General features: G+C 45.2%; 1 protein-coding gene across 3 annotated transcripts; it reads right to left on the bottom strand.

The window, feature by feature from the left end:
* Positions 1-558: 558 nt before the first annotated feature.
* cables1 (Cdk5 and Abl enzyme substrate 1) lies at positions 559-19,164 on the bottom strand (the record flags this gene model as incomplete). 3 transcript variants are annotated; one of them, XM_080837764.1, is made up of 10 exons in its annotated part: positions 559-699; positions 1,049-1,256; positions 1,529-1,635; positions 4,142-4,245; positions 4,532-4,685; positions 4,861-4,966; positions 8,017-8,094; positions 10,139-10,231; positions 10,462-10,533; positions 18,596-19,164. In XM_080837764.1, 10 exons carry the CDS (start codon positions 19,162-19,164, stop codon positions 559-561), a joined length of 1,632 nt encoding a protein of 543 aa, XP_080693890.1. The 3 variants fall into 3 exon arrangements, with proteins under 3 accessions (XP_080693890.1, XP_080693891.1, XP_080693892.1); XM_080837765.1 differs by having other exon boundaries at positions 10,462-10,527; XM_080837766.1 differs by lacking the exon at positions 10,462-10,533.
* Between the last annotated feature and the right edge of the window lie 574 nt (positions 19,165-19,738).

Below are 19,738 nucleotides of genomic sequence, written 5' to 3'. Positions count from 1 at the left end.
TTGTGAGTAACGTCAAACTTTGGGATTCGGAAAAATTAAAGTGGCAAACACTTGCACATCACCAAGCTGCTTGTTCCGTGCACAAGCATTCTCCCTATCTTGCTCTCACTTGGGAAACATTCATATAAAACTACTCAGCTACAGCAGACAGCAACAGTCGTGGCCCCTGAACCCTACACGCAGGGATGGGTGCCATAGCTTGGAGAGCAAGAGGAAGAAATAAAATAAAAAAAAAAACGTCAAGAGATCAAGAGGCCAAATGTGTACAACAGATCCTGTACTGACAAACAAAACAAAAAATAGGAAATCAGCTTTGGAGAGGGGCGGAGGAGGGGCTCCCTTTCAAATGCTTCCTTCCCCATCAAGTCTAAAGAGACGCTCAGTAGACGCAGGTGCCTTTGGCTAATCTGGGGACTACGGTAGGGGTAGGGTGTGTTCATTTCAAATGCAGGCAGGGGACAGGGTACAGGACGTCCGGCCCGGGTGGAGGAGGTGCTGCTGGGGATCAGGAGAGGCGGAGCGGGGGGGGGGGGGGGCTCTCCTGACGAGGAGCTGCTGTTAGGACGCCTGCAGGAGGCGTCTGTAGTGGGGCATCACCTCGTGCTCGGGCAGGTGCAGGTTGAACTCCAGCGCCACCAGCACAGGGAACTCGAAGGCGATCAGCTCGCGGCGGTTCACCCGAAACCTCTCCTCCAGTTTCTGGCAGAGAGGGGGATGACAGGAACAGACACACCATGTGCTCATTCATTTTAGATCAGACACCCAGGAGGACCTGACCGTGCACCTCATGACCTCATATGGACACGTGCAAGCCCTCTTCACACACTGGCCCACCCTGTTATTCGTCTCAGACAGATGTGACATTTACAGCCAGTGATTTTTGACAAGACAGAAAAATGTGTTAAATGCCAATGAAGCCCTAAATGAGTCAAGGGCACACGTTACAATTCAACTCTAAAAACTGGACGACGTGAAAAATGGGAGCAAAATCAGTGTGGAAACAGGTATGATTGAGCGCCCCTCCCCAAAGCCCTGAGTTGACACTCACATCTATGAGATGTTTGACCTCGTGCTTCTTGAGGTCACCGCCGATCTTGGCGGCGAGGAGTACACAGGCGCCGGTGCAGAGCTTGCGGTTCTGCTTGTTGAGTTTGCCCTGCAGCACCAGCTTCTCAAAGTAGACGAAGGCCATGGCCACCGTGGGCTCCTCGTAGCCACACTCATCCTGAGCCAGCTTGCGGATCTCCCTCTTCAGACTGGAAAACACACAGACACACACACACACACACACACACACAGACACACAGACACACACACACACACACACACACACACACACACAACACACACAAACGCACACACACACACACACACACAGTCAGCAAGGCTACACATCTTCTAATACAAAGAAACCCTAAACACGCATGTTTGACTTAACATCACGGTAGACATTTGTGATCATCTGAAGTCGCGTGAACTTGTGAAGCTCTGAACAACAAATGCCACTTGTCTCTATTGTTTTTCTGACCTTCGGATTTTGCTCAAGGTCAGGCGAATGTGCGGAAACTTCTCCTTGAACGTCTCATTCATGTCCTTCTTGAGGTCGGAGGGCTTGACGTATTCGATGACCGTGGTCTGTGGGATAAGGCAGACAGTGTGGCTGGTTAGCGGGAGCCCGGCAGCAGCCCTTTCCATGAGGTCACAGGCAGTGTCAGGGCACAGGTCATTCGGCTCCTGTTCCACTGTCCTTCAGCACACAACAACACGCCATCAAAGTAGCACATTTTTTCGGGGGGAAAGACAGGGCCTGTCTTGTCTTTTCGTTTCGGTTGGCTCTGTCTCGAATGGATTACACTGTGAAACTGCTGATAAGAAATATATTCAACTGTTATGGTGTAATAGAATACGTCCTATAGTTGTCTGGTGGCACTAGAGGTTGGCCAAATATTAAGAAATTATGCTCGGGCTTGGGTTCGGGCTCGACATATCAGCACGATAAGATATTCAACATTCCATATTTCAAATATCTTAATAAGTAGTGAAGTCAACGTGCCTGGTTTACATGATGCAGAGGTTCTTTTTTGAGAATAAAATAAATCACATTTAGGATAACAGCCTTCTTCCTGTGGCAGGAATTTGTTTATGTCCTAGCTGTAACAACGCGATTACAGGCGGCAAATTGGGATCATGGAGGAAGATAAGATGTTGGATATGTCCAATGTAAGAAGTGTGAAGTTTTAATGAAATATGATTGAAGCCACCCTCTTTCTCCACAACAACATGGATTAAACCTCGATGGTTGGACTATGTAGACAGTTTAATAATGAACGTTGCCGTGCACTTAAAGTTTTCAAGAGAAAAAAAAAGATTTTCAATAGTAAGACTTGTTTGTTGTGCCTCTTCTGGTGTAGCATATAAAGTGAGTTTTATTTAGGGCTAGCAAATGCCTGGCGTGTGTAGCCTATTTCATTCCGTTCTTGCAATGTGAATAATTTAATTTCAATATTCTTATTGGCCCTCTAGTACGCGATTGTGCATTTAAAAGTGCTTGTTTGTGCGAGTGAGTGCATTTGTCTGTTGATGCCCGAGTTAAGTAAAGGCAGGCTATTCATAAAAATATGTATGTATATGCGTCATTAGTATGAATAGTTGAGACATTGACTCCCTCGGGCTCGGGTCGGGTTCAGACAAAATGTTTTAATGTCGGGCTCAGGCCAGGCTCGGGCACTACTCTGTCGGACACGGGCTGGAATCAGACAGAAAAATCCCGCCTGATCCACACTCTAGGTGGCAATATGTATTTAGCAGAAGTAGAAATTTCGAAATAATTTGTGATGGAACATAGTATCACACAACTCTATTTTATTTAACTACTAGGAATTTTATATTACCTTCCTATAGTGAGACAAAACATAACAGTTAGAAAACAGGGAAGGAAGTGATGAAAACAATGTTATGTGTACTTTCTCTCACTTTACTTCTGCATGGGATCATGGGAATGTATTCTGAGTACCCACTCCAAAAACATCAATGGAGAAGCACTACAATGGGCCCCTACTGAGGGCCAAACACTGTGTTGACTTCTGGTTTCTAGTAACATTCCGGTCAGAACAATGGGAATTGTTTTGAGACTTGGGAGGCAAGTACCGTCTGGCCTTGGCCTTTTCTTTTTTTTTTCTACTTTTGCCTGAAGTATCTACTTGTGTCTACTATCCAGCACAATAACAGAGACGCAGCAGAGGGCAGCATGGGAATAGAGACGGGAGGGTGCTATTATGTAAACACCATCTAAACCCACTCTCTGTCTCTCTCTGTCTCTCTCTCTCTCTCTCTCTCTCTCTTTGCTGGTGTATGAGAAAGCAAAAAGATGAGGAACACAAAACAAAACTCCTCGGGTGAAATGACCAGGCTCTTAAAGAGAGGTTACCAAGAGGACAGACTACAGACTGTGAGGTCATCCTGACAGCGAGGGGAAACGGACCCAACCACTGATTTACAGTGCTGTGGTTGACAATTAGCAAACGCTCGAGTCATGGCATGAACCAAACACAACAGATACAAAATGCTCTTTGTCTAACAGTGTTTTTGTATGGTGATTCCCAGTTAATCACATGCAGGGCTAGTCACTACTGTCTAGAAATCATCAACCTCTTTGTTTACATGGACAATCTGGCCAGAGTTGGTGGCTAGAGCCTGCACACCATGGCCTCTCCTTGACTGTTTGACTAAGCTAATGGCCACCCAGTGGGAAATGTAGGCTGTACATGCTAGAAGCTAATGGCATGGGCCAGTGGAAGTGATGCACTCGGAATGACAAAGACAGGAAAAACACTGGCATTCCGTGCTCAATGAAACGACAACAATTGGGAGCGCTGGACACCTCTGGACAAATGAATGAAAACACTGTGTGCTCTACAAAGGGACCAAACAGCTTACCACGTTACCACACAGGACATGGCAGCCTCTGAGTCAATGCCATTGCTATTCCAAACAGTCCGAAAAAGTCAAGCGAAGGGATTGGGTTTCAAAAAGTGACCGTGGGCCTCTGTGTTTTAACGTTCATGTCTATTTAAACAAGCAACTCTGGGAATGTCATAAAATGAGGTGAGGTGTTGTTGTTCCCAGTCAGCCCCAGACTCACCATGTAGGAGGGGAATATGAGCACCCTCTTGTGTTTTCCGCATGGCCACTGAGGGTCATCCAGGAGATTAGGGTCATACTCCCGAATGTCTTCCAAGTTATTCCCTAATGGCCACGGAACAGAAGCAGACAGTCTTTCATCATGACTTCACAAACCAACAGCAGGAAACACAACAGTGAAATAAGCTGCACATCTGCAACCATCTCTAACGTCTTTATTTTGAAATCAGAATGCCCTGGGTGAGGTCTTAAACCACTGATTTGCAATTAAAACCAGCGGTGACGACTCAACAGACAGAAGACAGGAGACATTTGAGGAGAGAGGGCAGAACAATAGGGCAGAGGGGAGACATGTTATACTGGGCTTAGAATGCCCGCTGGCAACACAGACCTGTGTCAAGGCTGCTCTGGTTGCTGTTGGCACGTGCCAGGCTCAGACTCCTGTGGCTGGCATTGCGAGACTGCGAGAAGGACGAGGTGGAGTCGATGGTGTTTCTCCGGCCAAGCACGTTGGTGGGATAAAGGAACTGAGTGTACGACACAGTCTGCAGGGGAGGAGAACACACACACACACACACACACACACACACACAGCACATAAACATCCACACGAGCACACAGCAGTACCCTCAACTAGAATATATTTACTGTCGTTCAGACTCGAAAAACCAGCAGCACGTCCCAGCGTGGCAGACAGAGAGTTCCAGAAGCCCTCCTCACCTTGCCATCTGCCCCCAGCTCCACGCCCTCCAGCCCGATCACCATCTCCTTGGCACTGACGCCACCCGAGGGGTGCCGCTGGCGCCCACTCTCCATTTTCACATCCCTGCTGAGGCAAGAGCATCACGTCAGACTCGCCTCCCTGAAAGCGACGGCCTCTGCCATCCAATGTCCTTCTGCCGTTCCCCCAACACTGACACTGACGCAGCCAACCCCCACCCCGCCCCAGGAGCCCACATAAGTCCCACACCCAGACAAGTAAGCCTCTACAGAAAGCTTTTCCATGTTTCCCAAGCAAAGGTATCAATTTAAGATTTGAATACAGTTCTTTCTGGGCAGATTAGTTCGTTTGGGGAAGGGCTGAATTGCAAAAGTTTTGAGAGGATTGAGTCACACACTATGCCAATGGGGAAAGAAGACATTTTTCAATTTTGGCAGCCGGTGCAGGATTGCAAACTTACAGCTAGGCCCATTGCATCACCAGTGTGTAACATTTCATACTTCTTTAGCAGATTCCAAATGCATAGTTAACACAGAGAACTGAATTGGAGCCTAATCCTATACGATTTTGTTGAATTATCATGTCGAACTATCATGTGGGACTACTGCGCACAGAAAATAGAGGAGATGGTATCGGGCGTAACCTTCTTCACAGGCATCTGATTAAGGAAACTCTTTGTTGTAAGATAAGGGGAGGCTTCCTCACGTTTCATAATTGTTGTTTTTCATGCACTGTGCACGTTCCCTACAAAAGTTAACTCCTGAAGTCTAATGCTTCCACACGCCGACATTTCACAGCCTGCCCTCTGCTCCTCATCTAACAGTTTGCCCACAGACGGTGCTACCACCATGTTAAAACAGGAGGGCACTCCAGCTGTGGGCAAAACTCGTTAATCTAAAACTCATAATTAATCTCTTTCAGGTGACTTGCGCTTGAAGGGCAGCCTGATATGACGCGATAGCGTCAAGAGCACATCGGAGTGGTTATGGCAAACAAATAAAGCTAATCCGGAGCATCGGGATCTGTCATTGACAGTTTGGGCTACAAGGCTACTGTAGAAGGGATTAGCGAAGGGGGTGATGCTAGTGAGTGTTAGCCCATCAGTCTGTCATCTCTGTTTACATTCAGACTGCACAGGCAGGGCCAGTGGGAGAGGAGCCTATCTGGGGGAAGTAGAGCGGATTCTGGCTCCTTCAGTACGACACAGTTGATTGTTTTCAGCATGATTGGGTTACCTAGCTAAAACGCTTGAGGTGTCAGCGTAAGCAGTCACTAAGGCAAGACAGACAAAGGGATGAACCAGACAATCTCCCCGTAAAGGCACGCTTCCCCATGTTAATGCATGTGCAACATACAGCGGGTAGGAGAGGGAGGAGGGCGTGGAGGAGGAGACCAGACGGGAGAGGTCAAACAGGGAGGAACCTGAAGCACAGCTCAAAGAAAGAAATCCCCCAACGGAACGAACAGAACTTTCAGATCCTTTTACCTGTCCAAGGGCAAAGCAACCAGACTTAAAAAAGGGGGGGGGACAACGGCAGCTCATCTTTCCTCATCTCACTACTGTGAACCTCTAGGGACAGAGGCCAATTAGCAGACTAACAGACCTGCTCATTCACGGAAATCAATCACTGTAACTAGGCCAAAATAAATCCTCACCATCACCAGCGCGGTCACGGAAGATAGAAAGAGGAACCCAGGAATACTGAAGTGTTCCAAAGGCGGGGGACATGACCTACATCCAGCGGTATAAAGAGGCTACACTTCTACAGGGTTTTCAGTCAACACAACAGCTACCGCATGGCGTGTTCTGATAAGGCCAGTCCTAACTGTCAGGTCCAGAGCTGAGGTGGAGAAGGAGTGGAGAGCAGGGAGAGGAGGGGAGTTCTAGTTCACAGGGTCAGCTCCGCACTAGGCTGCCAAATGCACCAGGGGTCTTCCCGTGGCCACTTCCTGTGGAGACTGTGGAGGGACACTGGCAGGGGAGGCTCTAATTGTGCAGCAATATTTACGGTTCTGCTTTCCGACAGTGCTCAACAATGTCGGGGACTGTCTTTGGATGGATCTTAAAAGCAGACACCTGATAGTTCATAAAAGGGAGGATTCACTGGCTTTCATCCCCCTCTCTCCTCCCAGTGTTTATCAGTTCATTTCCTCCTCCTGTTTTGCTCTGCCGAGACCCGGGAGGCAGCGGCTTGAAGGTCGCGTCCAAGCTGCCCTGCCGCTGAGGAGGTGGGAGACAGTACAGAGTCTGTGGGCCAGAATGACTCCCCCCATGTGAAATAATGTACCCTCCATTCACTATTGTTTCAGCCAAAGACCAGCCTATAGAAAAGCACTTCCAGACTCCCAGACTCCCTGACACAATCTCAGCCCAGTGGGTGGCTGTGTGTTTGAGTGGTGGCTGTGGTCTGGGAGGGGACTGGGGGGGGGGGGGGGGGGGGGGGGGTTCAATATCTGCATTGTTTACTTCCCCCTCATCTTAAAACCGAAACAGTAAAGCCAATATCGGAGCCGGGCCAACAAACAGTGTTAGGTTTTAAACAATTCATTTTTTTTTTAAGGAATGAGGTTTGCTGAGAGGGAACATTAATGTTAGAGCTCAGGGATCAAAATGAAGCATGCCGGAGAGGAGGACGCAGGTGGCAGAGAAGCAACAGTAAAGCTCAGTCGGAATATGAAGTCACAGAAAAGCCTCTCGCTCAGAATTCCAGTACAATTGTGCATCAAATGACACCACCACGAGGTGGGAATATCTGAACCCTGACCTAGGAGTTAAAACAGTAACAGAAAAGATGACTGCCAAGATCCACCTCTTTTTAACCGCACACGGATCAGTGTGCAGGCAGCACGCCAGCTGCAGCTCTGATACTGAGACAGATTACTCATCCTTTAGTGCTGTCTGAGAGTGCCTCTATATCTGCAGTCAATCTAGCCCATTACTGAGAGACATTGGCGTTAATACAGAATGACTTGCATAACGTGTGAGTGTTGTCTGCTTCAGGGCTCCTCTCTATGCAACTGCATACACAGGACAAAATGAGAGCGCGCACGGACGGACGGAGGAGGAGGAGGAGGAGAAGGAGGACAAGGAGGACAAGGAGGGGAGAAGATGGAGGCTTGAAATAAAGGAGGTTTGCATGCTGAAGAATACATACCCTGCTTGGCTACAATCTCGATAGGGAAGGACTGAAAAAACACTATAGAAGGATCTTCTGCCACTCATAAGGACTATCCTATAAGACAAAATGATAAATAAACTAATTAAAGTGACTGGGTGCAGAACTCACAGAGTTGCAGGTGCAGCAGAGATGAAATATTTAAATGACCAAGATAAGGAAATGAAGACAAAAGAGCCCATTTCTACAGTCCGTGATGCTTTCATCATTGTGTCGAGTCAGGGTTTCCCCCAGGTCTGTGGAACATTAGGGCTGTTTAAATGAGGCTTGAACCTGTGTGTGAAAAATTAGAAATAAAAGAAGACATAACCGAGAAATAAACCTGGGAGTGCTTTCTCAGCAAAGCTAAACATTTCTCCCTCATGGATTGGTGTTTTATCTTGTCCCCTGCTGTGTGTCTTGTGTGACCTTTTCTTCTTTGAGTGGTAGTGGCTGCACAATCTAACACATTCGTATATTACTCTGGTGTGTTTGGCTAATAAAATGGCAAGAATGTGTAAGTGGTAGTTTTTAGTCTTTGGAGCTGGTGTATCTTGTTACCAACATGAATTTCTGCTGACATGCTTCTCACAACACAACTTGGCGCTTTGCAGTCCTTGCTGTGCCTCAGTCTGGGATATCACAACAGTATCTCAGTAAAGAAGGAACTGACATAAACAAACAAACAAACAAACAAACAAACAAAACAAGCAAAACAAACAAAGCCTGCAGACAACCTCTAGCTGCCACTTTACCATGTCCTGAGGAAAGAAAGTCAACTTCTCCTCTAACCATTTTTAGATCCACCAAAAACAGCTCCATATCCACTCTCTCCTGAACCCACGCTATCTATCATTTATGACCTGCAAGGGCTGTGTCTCTCACAAACAGGGAATGCTCATCAGAGCAGTTCTTTTTTCAGAGCACAGCAATGTGACTATATTAAAGATCAACCTGAAGATGTGGTCCAGAACTTACTAATCATCTTGGGTGTCACACAGAGCAAACCAGCTGTCAATTATTTAAAACAAATTCACCTCTTTGCGTCCTGAGGCGGTTTTAAAATCTTGCTTAAGCTCTGTTTACATTTGGGTTTAAAATGCGTCTCGGGCAATCAAATGACTTCTCGAGGTGGTCCTGAAATGCATCTGAACACATTTATTTTGCCGTGTAAATGCCAATGCATTCCCGACAAGGCAGCAGCCAAACATAGGCAGTAATGAAATCTGAACACACGTGGTCAGCTGGACACCTGTGAGATGCATGACAGACACAGGTGTGAATGGCAATGTGTCTCAGCTGTCCACTTGTGATCCGATCACCCAAGATTGGATTTTATAACCAAGTGTGAATAGGGCCTTGGAGGGCCAAGAGGTTAAAACTGCACTTCTCAAACACTGATGGACAATCCATGTTCGAAGAAGACGTGCTACTCATTCACAACCTTAATTGCAGAGTGGTAAATTACAACCACAAACATTGACATCTCACTCGTTGAACTTCTGCTTTCCTTCAAAATTTTAGTGAACCATTATCTATAGCTCTGCGCTCAAAAATAAGTGGCAGTTAGCTATGATCACACATCCCAGTAGTGGTGTCAGATTTGAGACCGTATTTGAATGTGAAATGTGTAAATTTAAAATCTGAATGCTGATTTTACCCCTTCACCATCTTAATGAATCATGGCCTACACATGTGCATGATTTCTATAAATCACTAAAGGCTTATGGTGATTCGTGTACTGTGGAATGGAGTATCAACTTTGTATTAAAATGTGAGGTTATTTCTGTCAGACAAGATACAGAACAGTGTAAAATGCAGCAGTCAGTGCACCATTTAAATGACTGTAATAACATGAGATAAGAAAGAGGTCATTATCTCAAACAGGTTTAACATCTACATAAATTCTGCCTGAGCGGGCATTTATTGAGGAGGACAACCTGTACTTGTACTCAGATGGGTGTGTCAAGTAGTGTGTCCTCTAGGAATTTACAACTCAAGATGATCACAAATGTTCAAATGCTTCATTTAAAGAACGCCCATTATGCCGCAGTTTTGCACCCAGGAATGTTTTCTGTCTGACGTCTTCAAAAACAAGAGTGTTTGCCCGTGGTGTGCATACCTTCCATTGCGCATGTCATGCTGCCTCATGTTCTTGATGAAGTGGACCTTCTTGAAGCTCTTTGGTCGTGGTGAACCCGATAAGGTTCGGCACCTAAGCACAAGAGAAGACATCAGAGAAGAGAAAAGAAGCACAGCTAGGAGAGGAGGAGAAGGAAAACAACACAAAACACTGAGCACATCCTCTTCATCACATTGTTATTCAGTTGGGGGCCTGCATGGCTTGCCTCGTCACTGTGTGACACTCCTCCTGGTTCGTTTGCAGACACTGTAATTAAGTTAGATCTGACTGATCCCATAACCAGCTCAAGCAGCCACCCGTACCTGCGGAGGGGAGCGTTCTCCTCAATGTCCTCCAACGTTTCCAGTGATGAGCGCTGGGAGATGAGTCTGCGCCTGCGTGGGAGAAAGCCGAACAAGAACATCAGACACAACACGTCTCAGGAGGGACAGAGACGTTTGGAAGTCTCCAGAGGGCGTCCCTGACTGCAAGTCATGTTTGAGGTCCAAACAGAGTGATGTTTAATACAGGTTTTACCTAATAACATTAGATTAACTTGGCAAATCAACTCGACTGCATGTGGCAGTTAATGCCTTTACAATGCGGTCGCTTATTTCGAAACATTTACTCAAACACAAGATCAACACTGAAGAAATACAGACGTGGACCTTGACAGTAGCACAAACATGCATTTCATAACAAGGTATGTGTGCGAAGTATAAGTCCCCCATCGTCTCCCAAACTGACATTTACTGATACTCCTTTAGAATACTGAGACCCCACTTTGAGACCCCATAAACGTCCCTTAACTCCCCAAACACATCCTGTCGAGTTTGATTAAAACGTAATGTCAATGTGTGTTCAGCGAATCTGTGAATGACACTGTGAAATTCCAGGTTAGAGTTTATCATCAACATCCAAACATCAGTGTCAGTCAAGCATGCACCGTGCTGAGTGTTCACCACTGTTGAGTTATGGCGTAACATGAGCCCACACGACTAAGCCCTGTCCCCGACCAGCCCTGTGTAAGGGGATCAGCCAGTGGAGGGGATGGAGATTTCAGTGTCACTCTGAACACCTTTCAGTTAAGATACAGGCCCTTATTTGTTGAAGAGACGAGAGGGCAGGTCTGTGTGCTCTGTATATAGACTATACTGTAAGAAAGTGAGGCCGATTGTACTTTAAGACAAAGCATCAAGGTAGGGCATTTACACCCCTTTTGTGTTCAACAACAGAAGAGTGGTTGCCAAAGCCAAACTTTGTTCGGTGCTGTACCAATGTTAGAAGACAAGTAATACAAACTGTGACTTGTGGAATGGTTACAGGGTGTGGTGGCGGAGGTGAGGTGAGGGTGGCAGCTGACGTGGTGACCTCAACAGCCAATTAAGATACACCCCTCACATCCGTGCCCCTGAAAACCTGTGTTAATTGGCAGGGATTGTTTATGGCTCAGTCCAAGCCACTAGGTTGTTTCCCATTTACCGGGGCAAAGACTGTGTCTGACTACTGCAGTTGACAGCTGGGACTACGAGGAGAAATCTGCTGAATTTGATAAATTGTGTATGGGATTAGAATTAAAGACCTTTATTTAGCAGCCTCTCATACTCATAGGGTTAAGGCTGAATAACTTTACATGCCCAGAGGCATGCGTTTATTATTTAAATCTGACTGAGCTAATAACTCCCATTCCTTAGCCATTAGACTACAGCTGGTCAACCATAACTGTGTGAACATGGCATGATAAGGCTAAAAGCAAGCAATTTTGTATGCATATGAAACACATGACAACCTTCCCCAACAACTATTGAAAAAAAAAAAAATGTATTTTATGTCAGACAGAAATACAATTATTCGCTAGGGATGCACCGATCCGCTTTTTTCACCTCCGATACCGATACCGATATCTGAGGTTTAGTATCGGCCGATACCGATCCGATACCGATATAAAAAAACAGCGCGAAAGTATGGTAAAGTTACCAGTTCTGTGTGTATGTGTGTGACCACACGTGCGAGAGGGAGAAAAGAGGAGTGCATGACATGAGATCTTGGTGCATTTTTGCTCATTTGCTATTTAACATCATGTCTAGTCATCACTATCAATTCATAACATAGGATAAAAAAAAAAATTGCACTGAATTACTTTAGTTATTATGAGTTATGAGTTATTGTTACACGATAACAATTACACAACTAACATTACTCGATACATATAATTGTGGACATAACACTAGGCATTACAAGAGGTAACATGAATCTCATTCATAGCTCATCTAGTCGAAATCTTAACAGGATGAACCTATCTTTATTACAGCGAATCAACATCAGAAAATAACTAAATCTCCGCTTAGCATGCTAATTGCTACTAATAGCAACCTGCACTCATAATACCTATCACAGTCGTAACTTCATGAAACCCCTTACATTCATTATGTACGCACATAATGCCTCACATACATGTCGAACAATGATGATTTAAGCATTGGAAATGTATAAGGCACAACTACTTTGCGACGAACTGAACTTGTCACTATTCACTGAAAACTTAACTGAGCAGACAGCGTTGCTAGGCAACGTTGATATCAACAGAGAGTTTTTCATACAGTTAACGTGCGGGAAGGCTTTTTATGGCTGGTCTCTGGATTGTCTGCCATCGCGGCACCCTAAATCTTTGAATGTGCGTGTTTCAATATAACAACAGTCCGTTTAAAACAATGATACCGAAGCATGATATGAATTAAACAAAGCCTCGATGTAAATACATAAAAATAAAAAAAATAAAAATAAAAAAAAATTTTTTTTTTTTTTTTTTTTTTTTTTAAATATGGATCGGCCCATTGTCACCGATACCCGATCTAAAAATTCCTTCAATATCGGTACCGATACCGATACAAATATCGGATCGGTGCATCCCTATTATTCGCAACTGTAAAATCTATTACATCTATCCACTGAGTGTCTTTGAGAAGAAGATGATGTGTGATGGAGACAGCAAACGGGCATGAACCTTGAAATCAGTCACCCTTCTCTCGTGACCACAGACAAAGACGAGCTATACCCGAGAACCTCAAGTTACGGGAACCTGAGGGGGTAAGAAGAGATGGCCAGGGGGCTGTGAGCTCTGTGTTGTCCTATATGCCCTCGTCTTACAGACACACAGCCAAAAGCCCTGACACTCCTACACAGATTTGAGTGTGCTATTGGTCAAACACAACACAACAACAACTTATTTCACAAGATAAGCTAGTAACATTGGTCAAAGATAAGCCTTGGATCTTGCCTCTGTAATTCAGCAACAGAAGGATTCGCAAGTAATGTTTATACTGAGCAAACAATGGAAAAGGCAAAACCACCACAACCACACATTACTCATTGACGATAGACGTGTCTCTGTTTATTTACGTTTGTACGAGTCTGAGGAATCATTTCAGGACCAGTTATTACAATGTGTCACTGATGAGTAATGGAACACCAGCCAGCCCCTTCAACACAGAACACAGAGCTGTGGCTGAACAGGATGCTCAACTACCAGGGTCATTCTTCGCAAGAAATAAAAACTAAAATAGAATAAAACCCTGGCCGGCTCAATCTTTCTCATTCTCTCTTTTGCACGGGTCGTATCAGACATGGCTATGAATTAACCTCTGACAATGACATTAGGTAATGTATTAGAAGACTTTGATCCAAATGTTCTAAACGATTCAGAATTAAATTTGCAAGCTCTCCAGGAAAGGTCTTGCCTGATTCAAAGGGATGAAGCCAGCACATGCACAGATGAGTTGGCAGTTTGCCAATTACACTTTTTCAACCATGTGCTAATCCAATCTTCAGGGACTGTAAAAAAAAAAAAAAAAAAAAAGTTTACCAAGAAGTGAACTTATTCAAGGGGGGGAGAAATCCAACATCTGTTTGCTCAGAGCGCTCACTCTCCAAAACTAAGAGAGCAGTGGGCAAAGACACTGTGTTCATCTCTTACAGCTCAAAGAGAAAACAAGTCTCTTCATTTAATCCATTCATTTCCACTGGGAAGCGAACAGACCGCAGACACATGATTCTGGAATGCCTGGAAGACTGCTTTCAAACTTCTTTCCTGAACAATCCGTTCCCGGCTTATGTAATCAAACAGAAATGGCAACTGTGATTTCAGAAGACCGCACAATAACGAAACGGACATGATCCAATCGCACTAAATTCCTTGGGCCTGCCGCAACAAACCTGTGCCAGTAAAGACTCCTGACAGAATCCTAACACCGCTTTCCCACGGCTGTCATATGGTAAAAGGCGGTAATAGCTTTCAATAACGAGTTACATTCATTCACACTGACAAGGTGGATAATTGTGTGTGTCTTTATTTGTGCCCAATGACTCAGCATAAACAGAGAGAGAGTGGGTTCATTTGTTATGCCCCCCCCCCGTCTCTTTTTAAGCATGTTGGCAGCCCATCTAAAGGCCTGAAGTGTTCCTGGCTAAGAGCGGCGGGCTCGGAGTCTGGCTGCTCTGAGACAGGAAGTGGACCCTGGAAGGAGGGAGTGGGGGTGGGGGTGGGGTGAGAGGGAGGGAGGGAGGGATGGGGTCCTGGGCATCCGGCCTCCTCTCCGCCAGCAGGAACCTGCGTTCGCTTTTCACCAGCTGCCCCCCTGAGAACAAGCCAGACACTGTGCGAGCTGGCAAAGGTTGGGAGCTTCCATCACCACAGCCGGGGAAACTTATCCACCTTCACCTTAACCAAAACACAGCGCTCCCAAAAAAGGCCTTTTCATTTGGAGCCCATTCAATTCTTGCTGTACTTTTGTCTTTTTGTATAGGGTTTGTGACCTTCGCTCTACTACACGCTGGAGTCTATGCCAGACACATCTCCCCACAGAGGGTCCAAATCAGAGAGCTCAGAGACGTAAGTTGTAATGAGCATATGCAGTCGGCCAGGACTGCTGTAGTAGACTTTCCTCTGACCACAGGGGAGATCTCGGAGGACAAGCAGTCAAATGCATTGGCACGAATGGATACTTAACAATCACTGTGTCTGGAAAAAGTTCAAAGTTCAGACCACAGACTAAGAAAAATGAGGTGGGTTACAGAGAGGATCATCAGCCACCCTTCCCCCATCCACCCACGAACGAGCGAGCCCTGCGTCATATTTCTCTGGGCCACTGTCACAAAAGACAAAAAGGAGGGCAGCAGTGTTGCATACTGGGACAGTGGGCTGGAACGCAACAGGCTGTTTACGTCCTGGACTCAGAGACGGCGGCAGGTGTAGAGCAGGTGCTGCAGGCTCAGCGCTCACACGCCAGACCCACGCGCTGGAGTGTGATGGACTGAACACCGGCCAAGAAGCTCACAAAAGCCCTCTGTAAACACTGGGTGGAGAGAGTGAGTGTGTAAGAGAGAGAGAGAGAGAGAGAGAGAGGGAGACAGAAAGGAAGGCACAGAGCGGAAGAGAGAGAGAGAATGTCTAGGGTTTCATGGGTGCATTGATCACCTCTATCAACATTCTAAAAGGTTCACAAACTCTCAAACACTACTGTACATAAAACTAGGAAGCGTATAGGCAGCGGACTCCTATCAACAAACCACACGCAGGCAATCTGTCTGCTTAGGAAGGGCAGACAACCTACACACCCTCTGTGAGTCTGCAGGGAAATGGGTTCTTAAAATAGCATCTGTGTAATAAAAATTAAAAAAAAGACAGATTAAACTACACAGCGCTGAGGGGATTTCTATATTTCCTTTCAAAGATGTAATAAATTCCCTGCTGAGTAGGTGACCTTACTTGAAAGGAAAGTGAAATACTGATGTAATGTAGGCTCTTGTTTAGCTGCAGGGTTGCCCCACTTTGCTGATTTCAACACAATCAGATAAAGCCATACGCAACAAGACCAAAAGACAAAGCCAAGCCCGTTAAGAGTAAATGGGGAAGGTCTTAATTTTGCATGGCTGTCAATGCATGTATGACACAAATGCCTCAGCCATTACCCAAAGTGAAGTGAAGTTTAAACTGCTTGTGTCAGTGATCCTGTCACACTCCCCACTTCAGTGCAACTGGATTTCTACATCCTCTGTCCAACACACACGTACACTTTGTGTCGGTGTGCTTTGCACTGTGTGACAGTATCAGCCCCAACTGCCAACAGACGTCCACAGCAGATGTCAACACACTGCACGAACTGTCTATGGATCTGTGTGGAAGATGAAAAGAAAAGAAAAAAAACTCAGAGGGACGAGATTGAGACCAGACATGTCTGGGCAGAGCGAGGCGGTATGGCACCGCTCTCTTCTTGCCCGAGAGCTGTTATTTCAGCGATCAAGAAGAACATCTGGGATCTGGGTGAGGCTCAGGGCAAAATGACTGGTCATGGATGATAATGGTTCTCACACACAAACACACACACCACACACACACACAAACACACACACACACACACACACACACACACAGACACAGACACAGACACACACACACACACATACAGACACACACACACACACATACAGACACACACACACAGGTTAGCAGGTTGAGAAAATTACACAACGTGTGTGTTCCTTAAGGCCAAGTGTGATTAGGCCTAAGTAGCAAAGAAACAGAACCCAAAAGAGGATATATGTGCTCGTTTCAGATCTGTAGTGCATAGTGCATGCTCCTAACTAATGATTTTCCTTCGCTTGTTGTGGAAGGTTCAATATCTGTGCTGCTGGAGGGTCTACACGACTAAACTACAAACAGCCTAGAAAAAGAAAAACGCAAAATGAGCTGTGTGTGGTCTGTGAAGAAGTCCCCAGGCTTAAGTAAGCAATACCCTAGAAAGCTCTGGGAGAGAAAGGATAAACAGGGGGAAATGCTCAAGAATGTAATGACTACTCAGTTTCACAATCAGAAGCAGAAGCAGTTTGTTTTAAAAGGCTTCAAATGAAACCTTCCTGAAATTTCATTATTTGTGTTTGTGTTGAAGGGTAACAAATTGGTTCATGGCAATTGGTTATGGATAACTTGGTGGAACACTCAACAAACGTAAGGGGGGGGGGATTCATAAAAAAAATGGGATTTTCAGATTGTCTGTCTGTATCACATCATGCCAAAATATGTACTTTAACAGCATGAAAGCAACGCACAAGGTCACTTCATTCTAAATGTTTTATCGTAACAATTATCACCACACTGGAAGTGTGTTAGAGTAGATATCTGACACAAATTTAGTTTCTCACTTTCAGTATACAATGAAATATTCGTATACAATATTTGTAGGGTTTATTATTGTTCCTTGATCTAACATCACCTAAGTCACACCATTTAAAGTAAGTTGTCTCATCATATGTGGATTTTTATAGAAAATTCTCCATGTGTTGGAGTGGACATCTTTTGACGGAAAACTTAATCTGGAAATGTTGTTGGTATGATGCATATCTCAGATACATTCTCAGCTACAAGCTCAACAAGTTCAACCAGGTAAGATGGCTTACAGATAAATGTCAAATGTATGTTTGTATGTATGCTACAGAATGCTGTGGTGAGTTTCAGTTTTCTTCTAAAAAATACGTTTTGTAAATATGCTGTGTTCTAGTTGTGTATTTTTAAACTGAAACATAAATCTGAGGGTAACACACCAACAATTATATCATTGATTACACAGACATATGTGGGTAATCTCAAATTGTCCCTGTTTATGAAACTGCCCTTATGTCGTCCAATATTGTTCACCTAAACACTGTCCATCAGTGAAAACTAACTGACCAGTAGGTCTTTACCCTAATAAACAACAGTGTCACGGTCAATTGGCACAAAATAGGAAGATCTATAACCTTTTTTCCCTTAAAAATAAACAGAAGAGCCAATACGTTACAAGTCATTAAATCTAAATCTATCACAGACTTCCTAAAATGCAGCATTATAGTTGAGGTAAACACTGCACCACTTTCAAGGCAGCATTTACCCCCGAAAAATGATAGCCTGCAGCTGACCACTGGATTATGACCTAACTGTTTGGGATTGGAGAACAGAATGCCCTTGCTGTCATAACAAGCCGGACAGCAGGAACATTCATTCAAGCATTTCAACACTTTTCAGTGCAGACACAGAAGTTTGACAGGGGGCACTGCTTAGGCTTAAGTGTTAGGCTTACACGCATATGAGGTAAGCAGTGACCTGTGACTTTACCTATCAGCAGTATTGGGTAAGTCTGATGTATGCATCAACCACAAACTTCCAAAAAAAACCCTGCTCTGGTGGTTGAAGTATACCAGAGTATGAACAAGAACTCCCTAAGCAGTCCTCTGAATTTCAAAATGTGTTGTCTTGTCTATGTGCCAGCTGTTCATGTTCATGTGCTCTGGGAAATCAGACAGCAATGTTTCATAAACATACCTTGAGACTAAGTGATGTCCTTTAAATGACATAAAGGTTAGTCACATTGTGTCTGTTTGTCAGGTACAATGCCTTTGTGAAAACAACATCTCTAGGAGGTTTACCTGGACCTCTGAAGCTCCAGAGCTGAGTTGCCTATCTGACCACCTTCCAGACATCCGTAGTTCTGCGAGGATTGCCTGGCAAAGGTGGCAGGTAGAATTCCCTGAGTGTAGGTCTGAAGTCTCCCTCGGGTCGCGGCTGGCACTGCAGAAAAGGGAGAGCTGAACGCAGACTGTCCCACCGGAGGCCCGCTGGAGAATGCATCGCCTTCCGCATCCGCACACGAGGAGGGTGCAAAGGAGCCCATTCCAAAACTAGCTCGGTTGTTTATGGTGAGAGCCTGGTTTGCAGCAGCCAGTGCTTGGGCCGCCGTGGCAGCGGCTGGAGAGCCAGCCGGATACAGAGCACGGTCTGCAGAAACCAGGCTCTGTCTAGTCCTTGCCTCAGCTGAATTGTCCTCGTCGATTTGATTGTCCCCATCATCTTGCACCGGTCGCCCGTCTAGAGAAATGTTGCTAAGAAAAGAGAGTGCAGCTTGCCTCCGCCGAGGGTCTATGCGTTTCCTTGTATGCTCGAGACTGGAATGCTTCATCTGTAGCGTGGCTGCATTGCTGCTCGTGGCAGCCGCCATGGTCCACCTTTAGCGATAGAATCGGATGGGTGAACAGTATTTTGCTTTTCAGCTGGATGGTTTCATGATGTGTAATACTCGTATTTATATGTCCCACACGCCATGGCGTTGTCTTTTTAGTGCAAGCGTTTCACTGTGTGTACAAAAAAGGTAGGTCACGTGTGCGCAGGACTGGCAGCAGGAAAACCCGTCTGACCAATAGGCTTCAGGGACTCATATGAAATGTTTTTTTTTCCTCTTCATTCTTGATCCTCCCCTTCAGCCTGCAGAACATAGTATTCCAAACATTACATAAAATGTAAGTAATGGTAACGACATGGGGGTAGAACCTTACCTACAATTTGTCAGTGCAACTTTAGGCTGTCTTATTTCGTTCCATTGCTCACAAGAAAGCACTACGCCTTCCTACGAAAAAACAGTCATAGTGTATCCTAAATCAAAACATTTCACTGATGTAGTAATTAGCTGATTACCACAGTGAACGTGTCGTTAGCTAGCAGTTAGCAAACACCCATTTGTTTTCTTAAAACATTTAGTTTCTCATTACATGGCACGTTTGAGAAGTTATTTATTT

Source organism: Sprattus sprattus (genome assembly GCF_963457725.1).
Source record: "Sprattus sprattus genome assembly, chromosome: 4".
Lineage (NCBI taxonomy): Eukaryota > Metazoa > Chordata > Actinopteri > Clupeiformes > Clupeidae > Sprattus > Sprattus sprattus.
The sequence above is the reverse complement of the archived record's forward strand: the minus strand, read 5'-3'. Positions and strand labels throughout refer to the sequence as shown.